This window comes from Strix aluco, chromosome Z, assembly GCF_031877795.1.
Source record: "Strix aluco isolate bStrAlu1 chromosome Z, bStrAlu1.hap1, whole genome shotgun sequence".
NCBI classification, from domain to species: Eukaryota; Metazoa; Chordata; class Aves; order Strigiformes; family Strigidae; genus Strix; species Strix aluco.
In genome coordinates, this window is record NC_133971.1 from 34,615,682 (window position 1) to 34,635,474 (window position 19,793).

Genomic DNA, 19,793 nt, shown 5'->3' on the forward strand with positions numbered 1-19,793 from the left:
ACTTAGCAAGAGGTGATAAAATAATCTACTCTTGCTTTAGACTCAGAGTAATAGCATTTAAAATACTTTATTGCATTTTAATATAATGAGGAATGTATTAAATGTTAGTCAAAACAAATTCTTCCCAGATCCTCAAATCATCAGTTCTGCCTTCATGGATCGTTCAAGTAACCCTCTATAGCTCTGTTTATTTAACAGCTGCCCTATAGTGTTAACAGATTTATTGAAAAGATATACTGCTTATTTTTAAGTTTAAGAAAGTGAACTTATCTGGCTTGAAAAGAAAACATACATTTTAACCTCTGTATAGTCACGCTGTATATAAATTGCTGTACCATTATATATGATACAGCACTCTGAATGAAGATAATGTTGCTGAGTTTAATTGCATTCGACGTATTTTAGTTTTCTCTATCTGTATTCACAGTATTTAGATAGTAAAGGATACAGTAAATAAACTACAATAAACTATTTCCACAGGAGTTCAATTAATTGCAGTCTTTTCCTGAAAAATACAAATGCTGAGGACAAGACAATATTGCAGACCTGACCCTGTCTGACTGTCAGACTGATAAGCTTCCTGCTGTTAAGGTCTGAGAAATAGAAGTGTTAGTCTCTGATGTTTTCATAGGGATTGTTTCTTGTTCGTTATATAAAGAACTCCAAGGTACCTTCTAAAGGCCATTAAAACCATGACTAAACCACATGAAATTAACCAAGAAAGGAAACATGCAGTCAAAAAGTTTGCTAGAGGTAACTGGGAATAATACATTATATATGTTTAAATAAAGGGGTAAGTGAATATTTGGTTTAGTCACTATACAAAACAGTATTGTAAACCTGATTTTAATATTGAAGACGTAGTAAAATATGTCAGCTCAGTTAATGTATAGTATATTTCCACTATAATCCTTAAGAATGTCATCATCTCCATTACAGATGTATATTTGAAAGCTTTATAACTTAGTTATAAAAACTCACTTCCAGCTGAAACACAAGACTGAAAGGTTAAGCCCCACCCCCCTGTTTTCTTCTTTCAGAAAATACAATATCTACAAATAAAAGACCTTTGGCTGATTAGAACTATAAAAATACTAAAATCACAAACTTAGTGTTACCAAATTATTTTATGCCCTTAGGTCTAGCTCAAAAATCTGGCAAGCACTTAGTTTGCTATAGAACCATAGTGCATTTGCCATTTGGTGGAAACAGTAAGGGATTGATACATTACATTTTAGTAAATCAGCTTCTGCACTAAATCATTATATTCTTCCCAAAGTCTCTATGAGAACTTTTGACATATACAGTTAATGTGTTAAATTTATCATTAAGAAAGCTCCAAAAAGTGCTTTTCAAACCTCTTTCATAAATGTTAGTAATTACATACTTCATATTATATACAGTCATACGTACCTCAATACATATACATCTAAATACAGTAATGGTAATAATAGAACATGCGCATTTTATATATATGTTGTAGACACATACATGCACATGTATATGAAGAATCATGCTACACCAGACTTATAGTTAGTGTAAACTGTAGTTCTATTCACTGCACCAACTCTGCCATACTTGGAATATTGACAACACCTTGAAGAACTGCAGGTCTATATGACAAGGGGTTCTGTGATAAGCCCAGGACTGCATCATCTGTGCTGAAAACCACCTTCCCAATGTTAAAAGCTATTGCTCCACACTCCTCAGCAGCTTCACATAGCTACCATGTTGTCTTTAAAAACTAACGTGCCAGGAAAATGGTCATCTTCTCCCTCACATAAAATTTCCTCTCCCAAACTCTCTCTGCTTAGAGATCAGGATGTCTAAGATTTAGACATAATTTTGAAAGTATGAACAAATATCACTTTCAAAGTCTGCTTCTGTATCCCTCACACGTGTTGAGTGCTTTTTGGGTAAAAAGGTTGGAGAAGCTTAAAAGACCCCCATGAAGCCTGGCTCCATTTGATGGAAGAAGACATCTGTTCACAGCAGCAGTGAAATACTGCCCTTGGAGGATGTCCAGACAGCCCAGTATGGAAAGCCTGAGGGCACAGACCTGACATGAGTACCAAGATTTTGAAGGATGTAGGGCACTTCAGTACAGTATTTTGAGTGCTATATGTTGTCTGGAGTCATGCTAAAAGCCTTCTGGTTAGTTATAGTCCTCAAAGTATCTTCTAAAATCATGCCATGGTGTTAGCTGGAGATGAGAAGGCACATTGACTCTCACCCACAGTAATCCACTTAAAAGAGTTTCACTGCAGGACATGTTAAAGGGAGCAGCAGGAAACTACTTGAAGGCTACTTGAGAAAACTTAAATTCCTCAGCAGAGGGACTTAAGAAATAGTCCTCATAAGACATTTAATAAATGCTAAAAACATTACTAACTTTCTCCAAAATATGCTATGAATGCAAAATAAATTACCTGATTTGGCATATGACATGGTGAAAAGTCTTTCCTAGAAGCGTGTTGGACAGGTCTGCTCTTCAGTCCCACAGTTTTGTCATTTTCAGTAAGGAAAGCCATATGAATCCCACTTCAATAACAACTTCCATCCTCGAAACAGTATCAATGATTTTTTTATTTATCTCTCACGTAACCACACAGAAAAGAACATAGGTCTGTATTCTGAAGTGGAAAAGGATGCCCAGCCTTGCAGCAGATGGCAAAACCTCACAGGCAGCCCAGCCATTTCCTGACACGTGGAGCTGCAGGTGTCTCTCATCCCTGCAATATGTCCTCACTGCTATACTCATGAAGTAGCAGACAGCACAAAGCCCACTGCAAGTGTTTCTCCAGGGAGACAGAGCAACTGCCTCACCTGCCTCAGCTATGCCATGGGAAGGGGCCACAGGCCCAAGAAGAAGCAGAGCAGTAGACTGAGTGCTTCTCCTAACTCTCCCAACCTGCCTGAAAGTCATCCACCTCCCTGTTACTGTTCTGCCCTCTGTAAAATTCCAAGGAAGTTATTTTGGTTTGCACTTGCCAGTGCTGTGAGACGTACTGGTGTGAAGTTCTACCCAAGAGCTGGATTTCACTATAGTTACCTTTTCAGTTTAAACTGGGCAACTTCCAAGCACAACCATCATGTAGAGTTTCAGGTATGCAAATCCTGCATACTTTAAAAACCTGTAGTCAACAGCTCTATCTTTAATCATAGTCTGAATAATTTTTACAGATTAATATTTAAACAGGTTTTGTATTCTTCTATTTAAAAAGTGGCTGTCTGACTTCAGTTTCAAGCTTCTGTGATTGCTAGTGAAAGTAGATATGTTTTTTGGAAAGTGTAATAGGAGACTCTGCTATAGCCTCTGTTAATTGAAAGAAGCCCATAAAACTTAACATTTGCATATTGTCATTGTTTTGACTGAAACTTCCTTTAAATGTGTTTCCCTTCCAGCAAGCATATGTGAAAGGTGACCTCTTATCCATTTACATACCTCCCTAGTGGTCATGTGACCCAGTTTTACGTCAAACTGTCAATTATGATAAGGGACACAATAAGAACAGCCTAAGTGTTGATAACCTACTTCCTGGCTTTACTGAGAAGTTCTGTTTAAGAGTCCACTTGTGTTCTTCTTTCAGCCTTCTGCTGAAAGCAAAAGCAACATCCACCCAAAACATTTTGCAAACAGATACTCTGTGCTTAATGGACATTTAAGCTTACAGTTTCCATGATGAATACTATGAAGAGAACTCCCTTTTGAACTGTGTGATTCAGTAACTAAAGGATGCATCTGGTAAGAACAACTTCCTACTGAAAAGGCAGGGCAGTCAAGTACGTAGGAAATAAAAAACTATCTACAATTTTCTGATTTTGCATTTTAGAGACCTGCAGTGTTTCTTATTACTATGTACATGGCAAATGTCTTACTCATAAATGTCAAAGCTGCGTGAAAATCATGCGTACCACACACCACACCAGGGAAGTCCCAAGCCCTAGTGAAAACCATGCCATTTTATTAATCAGTGCAAAGACTGGAAGAGTTCTCCTTAGTAACTGGGTCAGCATTAGTTAGCACAGCATACTGCCACAGTCAGTAAAGTTCTAATGCTATCCCATTTATCTATATTTTCTATTTAAAAATACAGTCACCCATACAAGGCTTCAAGCTGCATTAAAATTAAATAAATAACCAAGAAAGAAAACCTCTCAGTTATTTCATTCATTCCAACAGAAATGCTATTATTTGTGAAACCATTAATCTGTATTTGCAATAAAGATGTTTATCTATCCATCCATCCATCTATCTTTTTATATTGTTTACACGGGTAAATTTCATTACTTTCTGGCAACATTCTAACTCTATAGCCAGAAACAACATCAACCTGCCTCTAAGTGTCTATCATAATAAATCCATGAAGCTGAGAACACAAAAAGGCTACAGAAATGCCATCATATAACCATGAGAATTCTGATCACTAAGACTTTGTCACTGAACTAATGACCCCTCCATTAAAATTATTTAACCAATAGAATGGAGACACAACTAGAATCTGGCAAGGGAATGTGTCCACTTGATTGAATCTGTCTGAGTTTCCTCAGTTTGTTGCTTTTTCCTCTAGTCTAAGCTTAGAAACCCCAAATCTTCAGTAGATGCAAATCAGAGAAAGAAGGGGGAAAAAAGGTGCTCCCATATATTTATGAAGATTATCCAAACTTTCTTTTACATGCAATTCATTTAAGATGCTTCTTAACACAGATGATGAGCACCAAGTACTAGATTTGACTTCATAAAATAATCTCACCAACCACCAATAGCAAAATTAAGAAAAACTCTCTCACTCATGTACTAGCTCTTATCACTTCCTTTGCCTCTTCCTATGGTGCTTTCCCTGCAGTTATATTATCAATACTTAACTCTCAGAAGCTGATACTGAATCAAGAAAAGCAAACTAAGTGGTCATTAATAATTTCTAATATTTAGGGTGCAGCTGACATGACAATAAAATTATACGATACATGTGACTCTGTAGATGCCACTGAAGTAAGAGATAAGTTTTGTAACTGTTTATGTCACAGTATAGAAATACCTGTTATTTCAAGGCAGATAACAGAAAGACCCACCAGCAATTGCAGCAGAAAGTGGACTGCATAGTTATAATTCCTCATTAGAACCTTGTCTTCCCAACTATCAACGTAGCATGCTAAGTAATGCACGTAACATATTTTTCACAGTATTCAGATGAATAAAAGCAAATAAACTGCTCCCATCGGTGCTATTATATGCTGTCTTTCAAAGCTGTATTCAATTTTTCCCATCTAAAGTATTCCAGGTAGGTTGAGCTATAAATTGTTTACTGGAAGTTCTAGCAAACTATCACTTTTTCAGAAGACTGCGTGTAAGCTCATGTTGCAAAATACATGTGTAATTTTTAAATTTATTTTGGCTGCTGTAATTTAAACAGGCTACATAGTGGTTCTTTTTAACAACAACAAAAAGTACTCAACGGCAGATGCCAATATTTCTCATAACCAGAGAGCATAAATCTTCATAAAGACTCCTCCAATGAAGTAAAATATGTACCGGTGACAATATTTATTCCTGAGGGGTCAATGTGCATTACAGGGTATGGTGAATGTTTAAAAGACCTCTCTGGAACTAAAACCATTGGCTTTCTAATGTAGAATTTCTCTCCACTAATACAAAATGATTGATTGCCTTTATTGCAAGTACCCCTTGATTTTTCTTTTCATTCATCATGGGCTGCTTTAAACCAAATGCATTTAAAATCTGCCACAAGAAGAGTTGTCTCTTTTAAATTTTTGTAAAGTAATGAAAGGACATACTAAATCAATCTCATTTCTGCCTTACCAAAGGATAACCTTTGCTCTATTAAAGTTGTTTAGACAATCTCAGTGCTCTACCTCACTTTCTGGGTAATAAACATATAAGGCACCATCATCTCAGAGACACCTTTAGGATTTAAGTGAGTGAAGGTAACTAATTCATTAGGAATTTATACATACGCACTTATATATTTGTATTTATCCATACGAAAAAGCTTTCTTGTTAAAGTATTCTGTCCTTTCAGATAGTTTCAGCAGTACATACTACTCCCTAATTTTGTACACATTTGTATGTGTAAGCATCCACACACACATCTCACCCCCAAATACAGTCAGGCAAGCATACACACATATCCACTGCATAAGTTAGAAAAAGAATAGAGAATTCACAGCAAAGATGAAACCATGACACAATTTTTAAATGTACTGTGTGGCTCACTGGTCACCAATTCATGCTCTTGAATTAATATAATGAGACTATGAAGCAACGTACTTTAGAAGGGAGAACATTGGTTTCACACGGTGGCATTGAAGAATTTTTCTGTTTATGGAATGTATGTGAGACCTGATTTATTTTCCCCTTCCCCCTAAGCCATCTGGCCACATGTTTTACCATGAAAGGGAATATAAGGCACAGTGCATGTAAACAGCAAAGACTGTGATGACCCTTGAGATCCTTCTCACTTTTATGTTCCTATGACACTACTGAAATCTCCAAATTTATTCCATCTACACAATGCCAAAAATATATAGAAGATACATGAAATAAGCAATACATGATTTGCATGTCATAAACTCAGCCAAGAGAAAATTAAGCGTGCTGCCACTACCTTCTGGCATGTGACAAGAAGTTTGTAACTCTTTCAATAAACTTGGAAGAAGGTCGAGTGCGTTTAAGCAGTAGCAAATTTGCAGTAAAAATTGTGTCTGAAAATACGTAGTGAAAAAAGAAAATTTACTGCACATCCCCAAATTAATTGGATGTCAGAAACTTTTCAAAGGATACTATGTAAAACTTCACAAGAAATCAAGAAAATACATGCACTGTGTTTAAAAAGAGACGTGTGCTTTAAAATACAATACACATATACTGTATATCTTTTAAAAAGAACCATGTTATAGTAATTATAACACATTTCATAATACAACAATCTTTGAGAGGTTAAAAAAAAAGCAATGCACCAGAAAATTTACTGAAAAAATGAATGGTTGGCAAAACCACTAATTGTCATTTGGTATTTTCATAAAAGTGTACAGATGTTTCCAGTTAGGTCTCACTGGTTAAAAAATAAGTTGGCAAAGCATCAACAATCTTGAATAAACGATCATCTTTATGATTTTCTCTGAACTCTGCATGTGGTGACCTTTAAAACAGACATACTGCCACCTTGCCCTGGAAGTGGGTAGGGATAGGGAGTTCCAGAAGAAGCACATTTAGCTATATCTCAGCAAACACAGAACAGGTAGGTTTTACTAAAAATTGAAACAGGCATGTGTACCAAGTGTTGACAGGAACCCAAGCCTGAGAAAAAAATACAGTACAATAAATACCAAGGACTATCTAACAGCCCTTTTCTTACTGCCACAGTCAGCTTTTTTCCTTATAACATTTTACATGCTGTTAATTTCAAAGTCCTCTACTGTCAAGATCTAGGAGCAACACAAACACACATTATAAAATATGTTAAAGTTCTGAAGAGTCTGAATTTATTCCTGTTACTAGCAATGTAACATTTCTGTATATGCATGGCCTTGCTACTGACTGAAGCTAATTTGTTTGTAAGCCATCATTACTCTCAGCTGTATATTTTCACAGTTTGGGTAAACACTTCATTTGCATTAAATTTACAGCATTAATGAGATGTGAAATTTAAAATGCTACTTGAAACATAAATGATGTAAGAAACTAGAACAAAAATGTGGTTTTAGCACGTTTAAAATCAGCAGACCAATTTAAACCTATTAAACTAGAAATGATGATGTGTTGCATTCAGAATTTGGTTTTATAACTCATATTTAGAACTAAAATAAAGAAATGTAGGCTTAAATACCTGAGGAAAAAGAAAAACAAAATAGGTTGAAAATAATAAGTTGAACTTTTTGCTTTGGAAATTTTGCTTATTTTTTTAACTGAATTTGAAATGAGTATTTGTTCCTTATACATCTCATTTTCTTTCCTAAGATCCTATTAAAGATTACATGAATGAGTTCTTGAAAAAAAAATAATTGAAAGAAATATGATTAGAAGTTCCTTAAGATGGCACAAACCTAAGAAATAAAGCATATGCTAAAGTTATGTTTCTTAAAGGGTCCAGTTTTGTTCTGAATAAACTTCATCTTCAGACGGCTAATACTGAAGCCCTTAGGATCCCAGTCTAATCCAAGATAACAGTGTCAGCATGTAGGAAGGTAATATCGCAAAAGCTTCACTATATCATTACACCTATGTGAAACTTGCCCACCTGTTGCTGGTGTAGGAAGGATGTGTCTCTTGGGCTTAGTCCCACATATCGATTGGCTTGGGATGTGCCTGAGGCTGTGTAGGCTGATTAAGGAAGAACAAAACAGATTGATAAAAATACCAACCTATCATAACTATTACCCTGTGAAGGTACAGTACAATTATGAGAGATCCAGAGTTATGATTTTGCAGTATATAGGATGTGTCTGTGTTTTTCCTATATTTGAATTTTAATAGAATGCAAAAGAAAAATTGGACCAAGTTTGGAAAGGCATGTAAATTCCTATAAACTTCAATGGAAGCTGCATGTCTAAGTCATAATGATGTCTCTCGTTAAGTACAAGTCCCTCTGATTAATATATTTGTATTTTTTTTAAGTGATTAAATAAAGTATGTATTTGAAGGAATCATGAGCCTGATTCTCATTTGCATTACACCAATCTGAGGCACCAGTGAAACCACTGAGATTACAATGTTGAGAGAAAATATTTGTGCACATTTATTATTCTTACTGCTGTGAAGGCCCATCACAAAACTGTAAAACAACAAAAATTGAAATCAAAAGTTCAGTTTATTTATGTGGCATGAAATGAATCTTTACAGACCTTTGGAAACAGGATGTAATCTCATTAGTATTTTCATGAGAAGGGAGCTAATTTTCACTGTGCAATATAGTATTAAATATTTAACTCCCCTATGCATCATGAAACAACATTTTCCCAGGGGGACAATTTAAGGAAGTCTCTTGCTGTCTCTACAGATGATTAAAGAAATCCATTTCTGAGGAGAAACGGAATGGTAGGTGATGCTGAAATTAGTTACTGAGTATGGAGCCTTCACCTGTAGGTCACATTCCTGTCTGGTCTCTGTCCATTACTAAATGGCTTTTAGTAATCCCTAAAAGCCATTACCCTCTCATGGCTTTTGGTGGCACTTATGAAATAAGATAGGTGGTCTTACTCCACTTCCCAGTGTGGAGATATCTGCACTGCAACATACACCATCACAACCTGGAAACTTGCTGACAGACAAAGCAAAACTACTAAAATTGAACAGACATACACAAGGATGCAGTGAGGAGCTAGATGGGAGTACTTACTGAACTGGCCTGCTAGTATTAAAGTCACACAGCAAATACAAGCAAATGAATACAGTAAACAGGCTTTACTGAAAAACTGTCTAAAATTAATCAGATATTAGAAAGAAATTATGGTGCAGGCCACAGGGTTCCCCAAATATTATCAAAACCTGCTGTTCTTTCTCATTCAAAACAATTCTGCTATTGCACTTCAGAATGAAAAGCAGTGCTAATCATTTGCCCATTTATTCTCATCAGACTGAATAATAATGATAACTTGTTGACCAGGCATATGGTTTTTATATATATTTTGAACCAATCAATCAGATATTGCAAATAAAAGCAAAACTATGCCTTAAAATTTAGTCTTGATTTTCCCATTAAGTTAGCATTAGCAGTCTGTGTGGAAGGTCTGTTCTGACTGATAATACACTTTATATGTATTCACATATAATTTATATATCAGAAGGACATGTTCCCTCATTTTTTGCTATTTTCTTCATCAACAAGCTATGTTCCTTCACTTTTTGGCTCTTACAGTTACCAATCCAGTCTCAAAAGGCTTTACCAAGCAGATGGACTACTGCACTGCTCTGAACATGTAGATTTTATACACTATCTCATATGCAGAACTGGCACATTCAAATAAAATTTGTACATAGGGTGGTTTTTATTATTATTTACATATTGTAGTGACAGACATTGGATCTTTAGCCAAGAAGTTACTTGCAAAGTGCTGTAGAAGCATGAGGATGCCTTATTTCAAATATCTAAGCTGAGATGTTCTAATGTTCACGGGGAATCACGTACCCAAGTTCCAATGAATTGCACAAGAAACTGGGTGCTGACTTAATTTGAAATATAGTCCAGATTTTTTCCTTAGTAGTGGGACAATGAATAGATTAGGTAAACTTTCCTGTAATGATGAATAATATAGTCAGATTACCAGAAAACATTCTAAAGCAGTTCTGACATTGTATTTGTTCTTTTTGAAATTTGTATTAGAAACTCTGACCTCATCTGAGACAGCTATTTAGTCCAGGCACGACCACGTCAAACAGGAAGGAGAATGAAACAATGAATACTTGACACTATAGATTAACTCAGTTTTCTCAGTTTTCTATTCTGGACCAAAAGTTTAGACCAACAGCTTCTTGTTTGCTGCTAAAACTAACTCTTCTTAAAAGGTGCAAGAACTGTAACACAAACTATCAGGGTGGATACAGATATACTCTACCACCTTTTAACAAAACTTCTGCTATACTGAAAGAACAGTTAACATACTTCCATAAATCTATCCATATAATTATTTGTTTATACTTAAACAATAGTTTGTCCTTTTATTATAAAGGTATAACCACTTTTCCTCCTTTACATCTCGGCCACTCCTATGCATCTGAGTCTCATCTGTTTCACATTCTAAATTAAAATCTGAAAAGATTTAAATAGTATAACACCTAAGAAACATACAGCTTATGGTCTCCATTAACAACAGACTGAAAGTTAGGGACTGGATTCACAGTTCAAATACTAAACAGGTTTGAAGCAAGTCATTTTAATGTAATGGACCCTGAAGAGATAAATATTTTTAAAGACTGGTAAATTTTCTTCCAAAGTGTATATTTGGAAGTGTCTCCTAAAAATCTTCATCACTCTGGTAAATAATGGTAACATCTCAAGTCCAAATAAAATTTCAAAGACAACAGAAAAGCAGAAAGTAGTTATAAAGCAACATTCTGCATCACCAAGCATAAGATGGGTATTTGAAGAGAATAAATTATCCTATACATAGTAACACCTTTGCTTATATTTCCAAAACCGCAATTCCATTGAAGATAATAGGATAAATAATGTGGTCCTATATAGTAATAAAGAGCTTAAAACATTAAACTTAGGGTTTGTTATTTAAAAAAAAAAAAAAAAAAAAAAAAACAACCAACAGTGGATCTACCATCCATTGCAGCAATGACATGGAATTAAAATTTTCTTTTGCGATATCAGTTGCTTTTGCTAAAAACGACACAACCTATATCAACGTGCAATTGTCATAGCTCGGATTCAGTCTGTGATGTAACAAGGCTTGATTTCTGTAGGAAAGCTCCTTTAGGAGCAAATTATCCAATCTCTGTTTGGAATTCTGTCTGCGGGTCATTTTAAAACCTTGCTGCCTGGGTGTGCTTCTCAATGTCTTAACAATGTCCACCTTAGATGAAAAACTGAGATGAACTTAGATTCTCTTGAATAGTGGTCAAATATGCAGGCTTTTCCCATTCATTTTGGTAGTCATGTCACAAACTTTGGTTCGTGTAACATGATGCATTGGTTGAAATTTGGTGAGGAAAAGCTTTGCCATCAGATCATGTTTGCTCTCCATGTACAAGGATGAGCATTCACTTGGTCAAATAGTAGGAAAAGGCGCCTTTTTCTGGCCTCAATTTGAAATCATATAGAATCTTCGATGGACATTTTTTGTTTCCTAAAGAAATACTTACTGGTTGCTGTAGGTGAAGATGCCTCACCTTCAGTGGATGTAGTGATGGGTTTAGTATCTGTCATGGTCAGGGTCACAGGTCGCACCGCACTGTGATGGGGAGAGGGTGCCAAAACTGGAGTAAAATGGCCAGGCACTTTCCCTACTACTTGACCACTGCTGTTAGGCTACAAAACAAAACCAAAAGAATGCCTTGTGAAACATACACATTGAGTTTAAGGAACCTACCCACCTATTTCAGGGTTTTCCAGATTGCCTATCACCATAGTACCTGCGTGCTGGAATGTGCCGTTCTAACAAAGCTATGAACATCTATGTGGTATTTTCAGCAGGTAGATCCCTCCTCAGATAGGTAATACATGCTTAAGTAGCAGTACTTTTTGGTAAGCTTGCTTTCTTTCTGGATGCAGCATACATCAGATTGTTTCAAAATATATTTGCTGTTAATGCAGTGGCTGTAAACCACAGTAAATCCCACGATAGCAGGATTAAACTGACCAGGCATAGGTCCTAATGTAGGAAGTATAAAGAGCAAAAGAGCTCTGTTTTTACATGCCATACCACTCTGGCTTGGAGCATAACCAAGACTTGACCACAGTTGTCCACAGAGATTACGCATACTGGAAGGCTAACTAATAATTCACGTGTTTGGGAGTGGGGGAGAGGGTTAGGATATGATGCACAATAATGCATATGTCATAACATCTGGCCAAAAGCTGTCTATCAAAAACACAGAAGTGTTTAATAATGGGAACTTTGCAAGTCAAGAGCATAATAAACAAAGACACTCCTTTCACAGATACAAGAGGCAGTCTGCATATGACTTTAGGGTACAGGTCATCAAGGTAATATGCTGCTTTCTCCATATAGGCACATCTGAATTTTGTAATGTTCAGTGGTAAATGTATATGTTTATCTAAAGCCTAAACATACCTTGGACTTTCTGCATGACTGTAAATACTCCAATGGTAAATAACTTGACATAAAAATTAGTTGAAAAAAATATTTTTTTCAACAGTGGCTGATAACTTTTGTCTTAAACTGATTGTATGTTCTGTGAATAACAGGTCTTTTAAAATACAGCCACACAAAATAAAAAATACGGGGAATCTTATTATCAGAAGGATCTTGTGAAATTTGAGATAACTCAGAGTAAAGAAATGGAGTGGTAAAGGACCGGATTCAACTGATACAAGGAAAGGTTAAAAGAGGTAAACATGACTATGGTAATGAAATAATAACTGGACTGAGACATTTACTACAAGTATGTGCAGAGTATAAACACACTGAAGAGGAAGGAATTATTTAGAACATACAGGAAGTATAAACCCGGGGTAATGGGCTGAAATCAAGAAGGAGGAAATTTAAAATTAATGGCAGGAGAAACTTCCTGGCAGTATGATCTACCTGACTTTGCAAATGCCCCCAAGGGAGAGTCTTGATCTTTAGGACATCTAAAATTAAGCTAGAAGAAACACTAGAAAATACAAGTGCAAATGGAGACCAACCTTGCATTCCTAGGAACATTGGGCAGTTAGCAGACTGTTTCCCTTTCTAAAATCACAAGCCTTACAATGAAAAATAACAGTAAAGATGTACCCTAATGAGAAGTGGCCAACAAACTACCCCTCTAAATGAAGAAAAGTCACCCCCTAAACATAACTGTATGTTTGTGGGGTGTTGGAGCAGGGGTGGAGACAAGAGCCATGGAATCCCACAATCTTGAAAACATAGAAATTGGGTACTATTTACCACTTTTTCATCCATGTTGCTAGTTGCATAAGCTGAGATGTTACTACTAGGATTTTAGTAACAGGAATATGTGTCAGATGTCAAAGTAGCTTCAAAATAAGAAAGCAGCATGGATTCAAAGGAATGACAATATGTTCATAAATAAGACAATTTCCCCAAATAACTGGCATGCCACATTAAGTTTTATTCACTAGGTGAAACTTAACAGTCAGATGGATGTCCCTTATTATGTGTACTTGCAATAAAAGTAGCAGAATATATACAAGACAATTTCTAGAGAATAATGTGGCCTAAAAGTTTACTGAGCATCTGCTTACATGCTTACATGACCAATGGGGAATTCACTCAGTAATTACAGAGGTCTTTCCTGAAGAATACATATAATATCTTTATATTACAGCAAACAGTCATATATTAAGTATGTGTCAGTAAGTCCACTTTTTTTGAGACCTATCGTAGTAGTGGTTTAGGGAATCTTATTTTGTGGACTCTATTTTAAATGCCTGCCAGCCTCTAAAACCAGGTGTCTTGGCAACCAGAAATCTGACTTCACCTGCCTTAAAACAAAATGAAAATTTTGACTAACATAAATTCAGAAAATCTCCAAGAGTTACTTAAAATAAATTCCCCATAAAAAAGACCCAAGATACTCCAAAATAGAGGCAAGTATCCCCACTTGATAACTGTGAGTTGTACAGAGTTCAACTTGAGACATCTCTATGTTGCAATAAAATAGTCTCTGTTGTAGGTAAGGGAGCCATGACACAGTTTGAAGAATTTGTGGGGAAAACTGTCAGTGATATATGTGGGCCTTATGATAGACTTTTCTCTAAAATACAGAAATTCTTGTCAGTAAGACCTGCTTGCTATGTTGAACTGGATTTTCAGTATGTTTTGGGGAGGTAAGTCCCCTCTCCTGCCCTGGCAGCCTGCTGGAGGGACTACCATCTCCCAGTTGTGTCTGGTAGCTCCTTGGTGGAGTCACTGACCTGTGACCACAGGGCTACCTGAGGAGCCTTAGCTCATGTGGTGTGCTAACATATCAGAAAAAATAACTGAGAATCCCTTACCAGAATGAGCAACTTTTATTAGGAACTAAGAAAGAAGATTCCAGGGAGTTTATGGATTAAAACAGCCAATGTCATCAGCTTCTGAAAGCAGCTCTGTCTCCAAAGCCAGACTCAAATGAAAGAAGGACACAGCTGGAGACCAGGATGATTTACATCAATGTATCACCTTTTACCGTTCCCTAGTGATCCCGGTCAACAAGAATGCAATGGCTTACATGGACTCGAGCTTAGCCCTTGTGTATATGGTCCAAATGAGCAAACCCTTTCCTTGCTGAGTTATAAGACAAAGAATATACCACATTTTCATGTAAACCATGCTTTTCCCTGTGCGATACATAACAGCAGTGCGGTACATCACCCCACTTCACCCAAATTGAGGGTGAAATCTTGTCCTTGCTGAAATCCATGGGGAATTAGATAGTGATTTTAGTGGATGTGGTTTGTGATCCTCACACCAAGTGCCTACATTTCTATTTATTTTCTTTTTTTTTTTAATATCTACTTAAATGGTAGGCATAGTACCATATCTGTCCTACATGTAAAACTGAGTGCAGACACAATACAATAAAACTGAGGTCTGCAACCTCTAGACAGAAAAATAAAATCTCTTAAGTGAGAAAAGGGAAAGCTCATTACTTTAGTAGGTTTAATTCTTATGGTTCCAACATTTTAGATTCTGACTGCACATTAGATTTCAAATGTAGTTATAACCTAGTTACCTACCTCTTAACTATTTTATTGCATATTGTCACATTTTCCCAAGTATCTTCTGACTACACTTTATGATTTATTCCTCTTTAATTTTTGTAATTTCTAACATCTATTCTTTTCCTTCTTCAAGTACTTTACCTCTGTTTTCACATTTGTGACATACATTTGTTTTAAAATTTTGTAGTAATGTCAAATACTGCATATTTCAATAACTGTTCAGATGTTATTGCTCAGCAAACAAGATAACACAAGAAGGGATAAGTATACACAAGACACATGTTGGCGTACCATGTCTAAGAACCTAACTTTTTCCCCCATACTGAAAGTTTCCTGTATTTAAATTTTTAACTAACATCACTTGCAGGTAAGAACATACCTACTGGGACTTTTACATATATTTCTTCTTCAACAATTCTATCTGTCTTTCAGATGTGACCTATGGTCCTCCCTTTGACAGACATGTCATGGGAAATGGTACCCATTAAATTTTCTTAAAACTTGTGTTTTTCTTAGGTGTGCTACATTTGAAAACAGAGTTTATGAAAAGCAGTCACACACTCTTCCAAATTCTGTTACCTGAATGCCACTCATAAGAAACTTTCCTGAAATGTCCATACTTGTATTTCTTGCATGCAGTGAACAGTGAAGCAGTTAACAAAACTGATATATGCTATCATTATTAGTTTGCAGCTTAAGATCATAAAGTAGTCCTACATAAACAGATCACGTACTTGTCTCAGAGTTATTGCTTAGACCTGTCTTCAGACTGACACTGACATTGCTGCATTGGTTTATACTCACTTCACACTTCTGTGGTTATCTTTGTAAACACAAAACTAAAAATTTGAAATAAAGGTCTAGATTCTGTACCTTGGTTGTTGATAGCAGTACAAGCAAGGTCAAGAACACTGGCTCTCTTGGATGTCTCAAGTCCTCTGTCCTGCTCTAAGTTTTCAGTGTGAAGAGGGAAACCCTCTGGTCAGAAATAGCCCTCTGATGTCATCAACTCATAATCTTATTGAAAACTGGCTGCTAGAAGTAGCTTCTGTGACCTGTTCTCCTTCTAACTTTTGCAGTTATGTCAAAAGATGTTTTAGCATGGAAACTACATATCTATTTGGACAGTATCCACCTGACCTACAAGTGCAAATATTTATAGCACATCATTTAATACAAATTAATTTTATCCTTATTTAAAACAAGTTTTAGGTTCTAGTTCCAATTTTCCCTGAAGAGATTCTTACAGACAAATGCATTACAGGTGAAAAATCAACTGTTACCATCAACTAGGGCATCAATATGCCTGTGTGATGGATTCACAGGAAGATGATGCCTGAGGCATAAACCTCAAGCAAATTGCATGGAGGCAGCTGTGTTAGATAAACAAGCTGTGCATTTGAAAATGGGAGAGGGAAAGAAGCAAACACAATGAAGGTCTGGCAAATTTAGCCCAAATTTATGCAGGTATACATTTTTCTATTGTTAGGTTGGAGGCTAATTTGATTTTCAGATCTGTGTTACATTTACCAGCCTTTCAATTCACACCATCTTGAATTGCCACAGATTAATCCATTCATGTGCATGAAGCCACAGATGAGTTGTATTCACTGTCATAGCTGTAATATAACTGACTCAGATTGTCAGACTGTTAATATCTGATTGTGTGCACTACGTTCACTTTCAGCTGATCCTTAGATCTGAAATCGGAACAGAAACTTGTAATAGTTATGAATATGGACTTTCTTTAAATCAGGATTCACTGCACTTGTTTTCCCTGCTGGTACTTTACTAACATATTTATAATCAGTAATTAATCAACCTCCTCTCAGGCTTTTGTTCACTTATATGCCCAAATATCAGCACATTTACACCTTAGTTACATTTTAGGACAGTGTTTTGTCATATAGCTCACTACTTCCAAATTAAAAAAATCTTTCTGATGCTATAGGTAAATGGCAACACTAACGTCTCCAGATGAGATATCCAAACATAACAGAAATTTGACATACATATTAAACAATTCACATAAATTATGATGTTGCTTAAATAATAAAATTTCTTTTATGTTTAAATTTGCAGTTTCATTTTTTAAAATAATTGTAATTATATTTCCAAATTCCAAATAAAATAATTCCAATTTTCATTGGAATCTTAAATACAAAGCATCTTCAAACAAATAATCAACAAAGGCCAGAAATCATCTTAATCATGTGTATGTCCTAGGTATATCTACATACAATACAATGTTAAGTGTTTCAGAGAGAAGTTTCAGAGCTTAATAAAAATTACGTTATTCCAGCTAACCACTATACTTGCAGAACAATATATTTACATCTCAAAACACAGATTTTTCAATAGAAATGTTGTGTTTCCCAAGAACGTTACTTTATTATAGCCAGGTGATCAAGCAATGAGTGTTTAATCAAATTGAATTCAATGTGTTTGAAAATACTCTGTCACCCATTTCTTCTCAACAGTTCTAATGCCTTGTAATGGCAAAGTTCAGATACTATGGTGAAGAATATCACCGCAAAACCCTACAGCAGTGTAGTTTTGAGAACATTGACTGAATTAGTTTTGTTGATGAAGCTGTAGAAGATCCAGTTCTGCAAATTTTGATCCCCTGCTCACATACCAAATACCTTCTTTTAACAGTTGTCTACTAGACACATCTATGAACCTCGAGATCATAGCTGATAGGTTCTGTCTTTGAGTCCATGACATTGTGTTTTGTGATATCCACAGAGGGTGATGGATGTTTCAGAAAATCTTAAAGAAACTGGAAGAAGCACTCCATTTTTCTAATTCCCTCCCTCTTTTTTTTTTTTTTTTTTTATTATACAATGCTAGTCCAACCTTTTACCTCAGTAGAGCTTCTGCCTAGAGTACCCTAATGCTACATCACCTGTAAATCTCCAATGGCCATGTTAGTCTCCTGCTGGAGACAGCTCAGTGTTACAGGAGGCAGTTTCATCACATGTGCAGAAGACACGTCCTCAAGTTATTACATGAGTAATATAACACAGTGCCTTTCAGACTCTGCTAAACACAAGGAAATGGTATTATTAGTGCACTGCCAGTGAGACTGTAGGAGGTACTGTAGGGCAGTTTCTCCTCAGGTTGAACCTCTTGGGTTCCATAAAGAGGAAGTGGTCAGAGACCTGCTACATCACTTGGATGCACACAAGTCTGTGGGACCAGATGGGTTACACCCAAGGGTGCTGAGGGAGTTGGCAGATGTGCTCGCCAAGCCTCTTTCCACGATTTACCTGAAGTCATGGCTAACTGGGGAGGTCCCATTGGACTGGAGGGTGGCAAATGTGACACCCATCTACAAGAAAGGCAGAAAGGATGATCCAGGAAACTATAGACCTGTCAGTCTGACCTTGGTACAAGGGAAGGTCATGGAGCAGGTCATCTCGAGTGCCATTAGAAGTCATATAATGGACAACCAGGGGATCAGGCCTAGTCAGCATGAGCTTATGAAAGGTCCTGCCTGACAAACCTGATCTCCTTCTATGACAAAATGACCCAACTATTGGACAAGGGAAAAGTTGTGGATATTGTCTACCTGGATTTTCAAAAAGCATTTGACGCAGTTCCCCATAGAATTCTCATAGAAAAACTGGCTGCCCATGGCCTGGATGGGTGAACGGTCTGCTGGGTCAAGCACTGGCTGGATGGACGGTCCCAGAGAGTGGTGGTCAATGCAGCTAAATCCAGCTGGTGGCCAGGCACAAGTGATGTTCTTCAGGGCTCCGTGTTGGGACCATTTCTGCTCAACATCTTTATTGATGATCTTGATAAGGACATAGAGTGTATCATCAGTAAGTTCGCAGATGACACCAAGTTAAGCGGGAGTGTCGATCTGCATGAAGATAGGGAGGCTCTACAGAGAGACTTGGATAGATTGGATCGGTGGGCCAACGTTAATGGGATGAGCTTCAACAAGGCCAAGTGCCAGGTCCTGCACTTGGGCCACAACAACAACCCCATGCATCGCTACAGGCTTGGGGAGGTGTGGCTGGAGGAAAAAGATCTGGGGGTTCTAATTGACAAGCAGCTGAACATGAGCCGGCAGTGTGCCCAGGTGGCCAAGAAAGCCAACGACATCCTGGCTTGTTTTAGAAATAGTGTGACCAGCAAAATTAGGGACGTGGTAGTCCCTCTGTACTCTGCACTGGTGAGGCCACACCTGGAGTATTGTGTCCAGTTTTGGGCACCTCAATATGAGAGAGACATCGAGGTGCTGGAACAAGTGAAGAGGAGGACAACGAAGCTGGTGAAGGGCCTGGAGAACAAATCCTATGAGGAGCGATTGAAGGAGCTGGGACTGTTTAGTTTGAGGAGCAGAAGGCTAAGGGGAGACCTCATCACTCTCTACAGCTACCTGAAAGGACATTGTAGAGAGGTTGGTGCTGGTCTCTTCTCACA

The 19,793-nt window shown here is 36.9% G+C and overlaps 1 protein-coding gene across 5 annotated transcripts in view; it reads right to left on the bottom strand.

Moving 5' to 3' along the window:
- The window catches only part of NFIB (nuclear factor I B), a 279,776-nt gene that overhangs the window by 16,484 nt on the left and 243,499 nt on the right, over nucleotides 1–19,793 (bottom strand). For 2 of the 5 annotated variants that reach the window (XM_074812230.1, XM_074812232.1), the window contains exons 9-10: nucleotides 11,855–11,993; nucleotides 8,259–8,341 (exon numbers count right to left, since the gene is read on the bottom strand). The exons of 1 other annotated variant lie outside the window; for it this stretch is intronic. In XM_074812230.1, coding sequence (XP_074668331.1) covers nucleotides 8,259–8,341; nucleotides 11,855–11,993 — 222 coding nt within the window. Of the gene's footprint in view, nucleotides 1–8,258; nucleotides 8,342–11,827; nucleotides 11,994–19,793 lie in introns of all 5 variants that reach the window. 2 more of the 5 variants (XM_074812229.1, XM_074812231.1) reach the window with 1 other exon arrangement.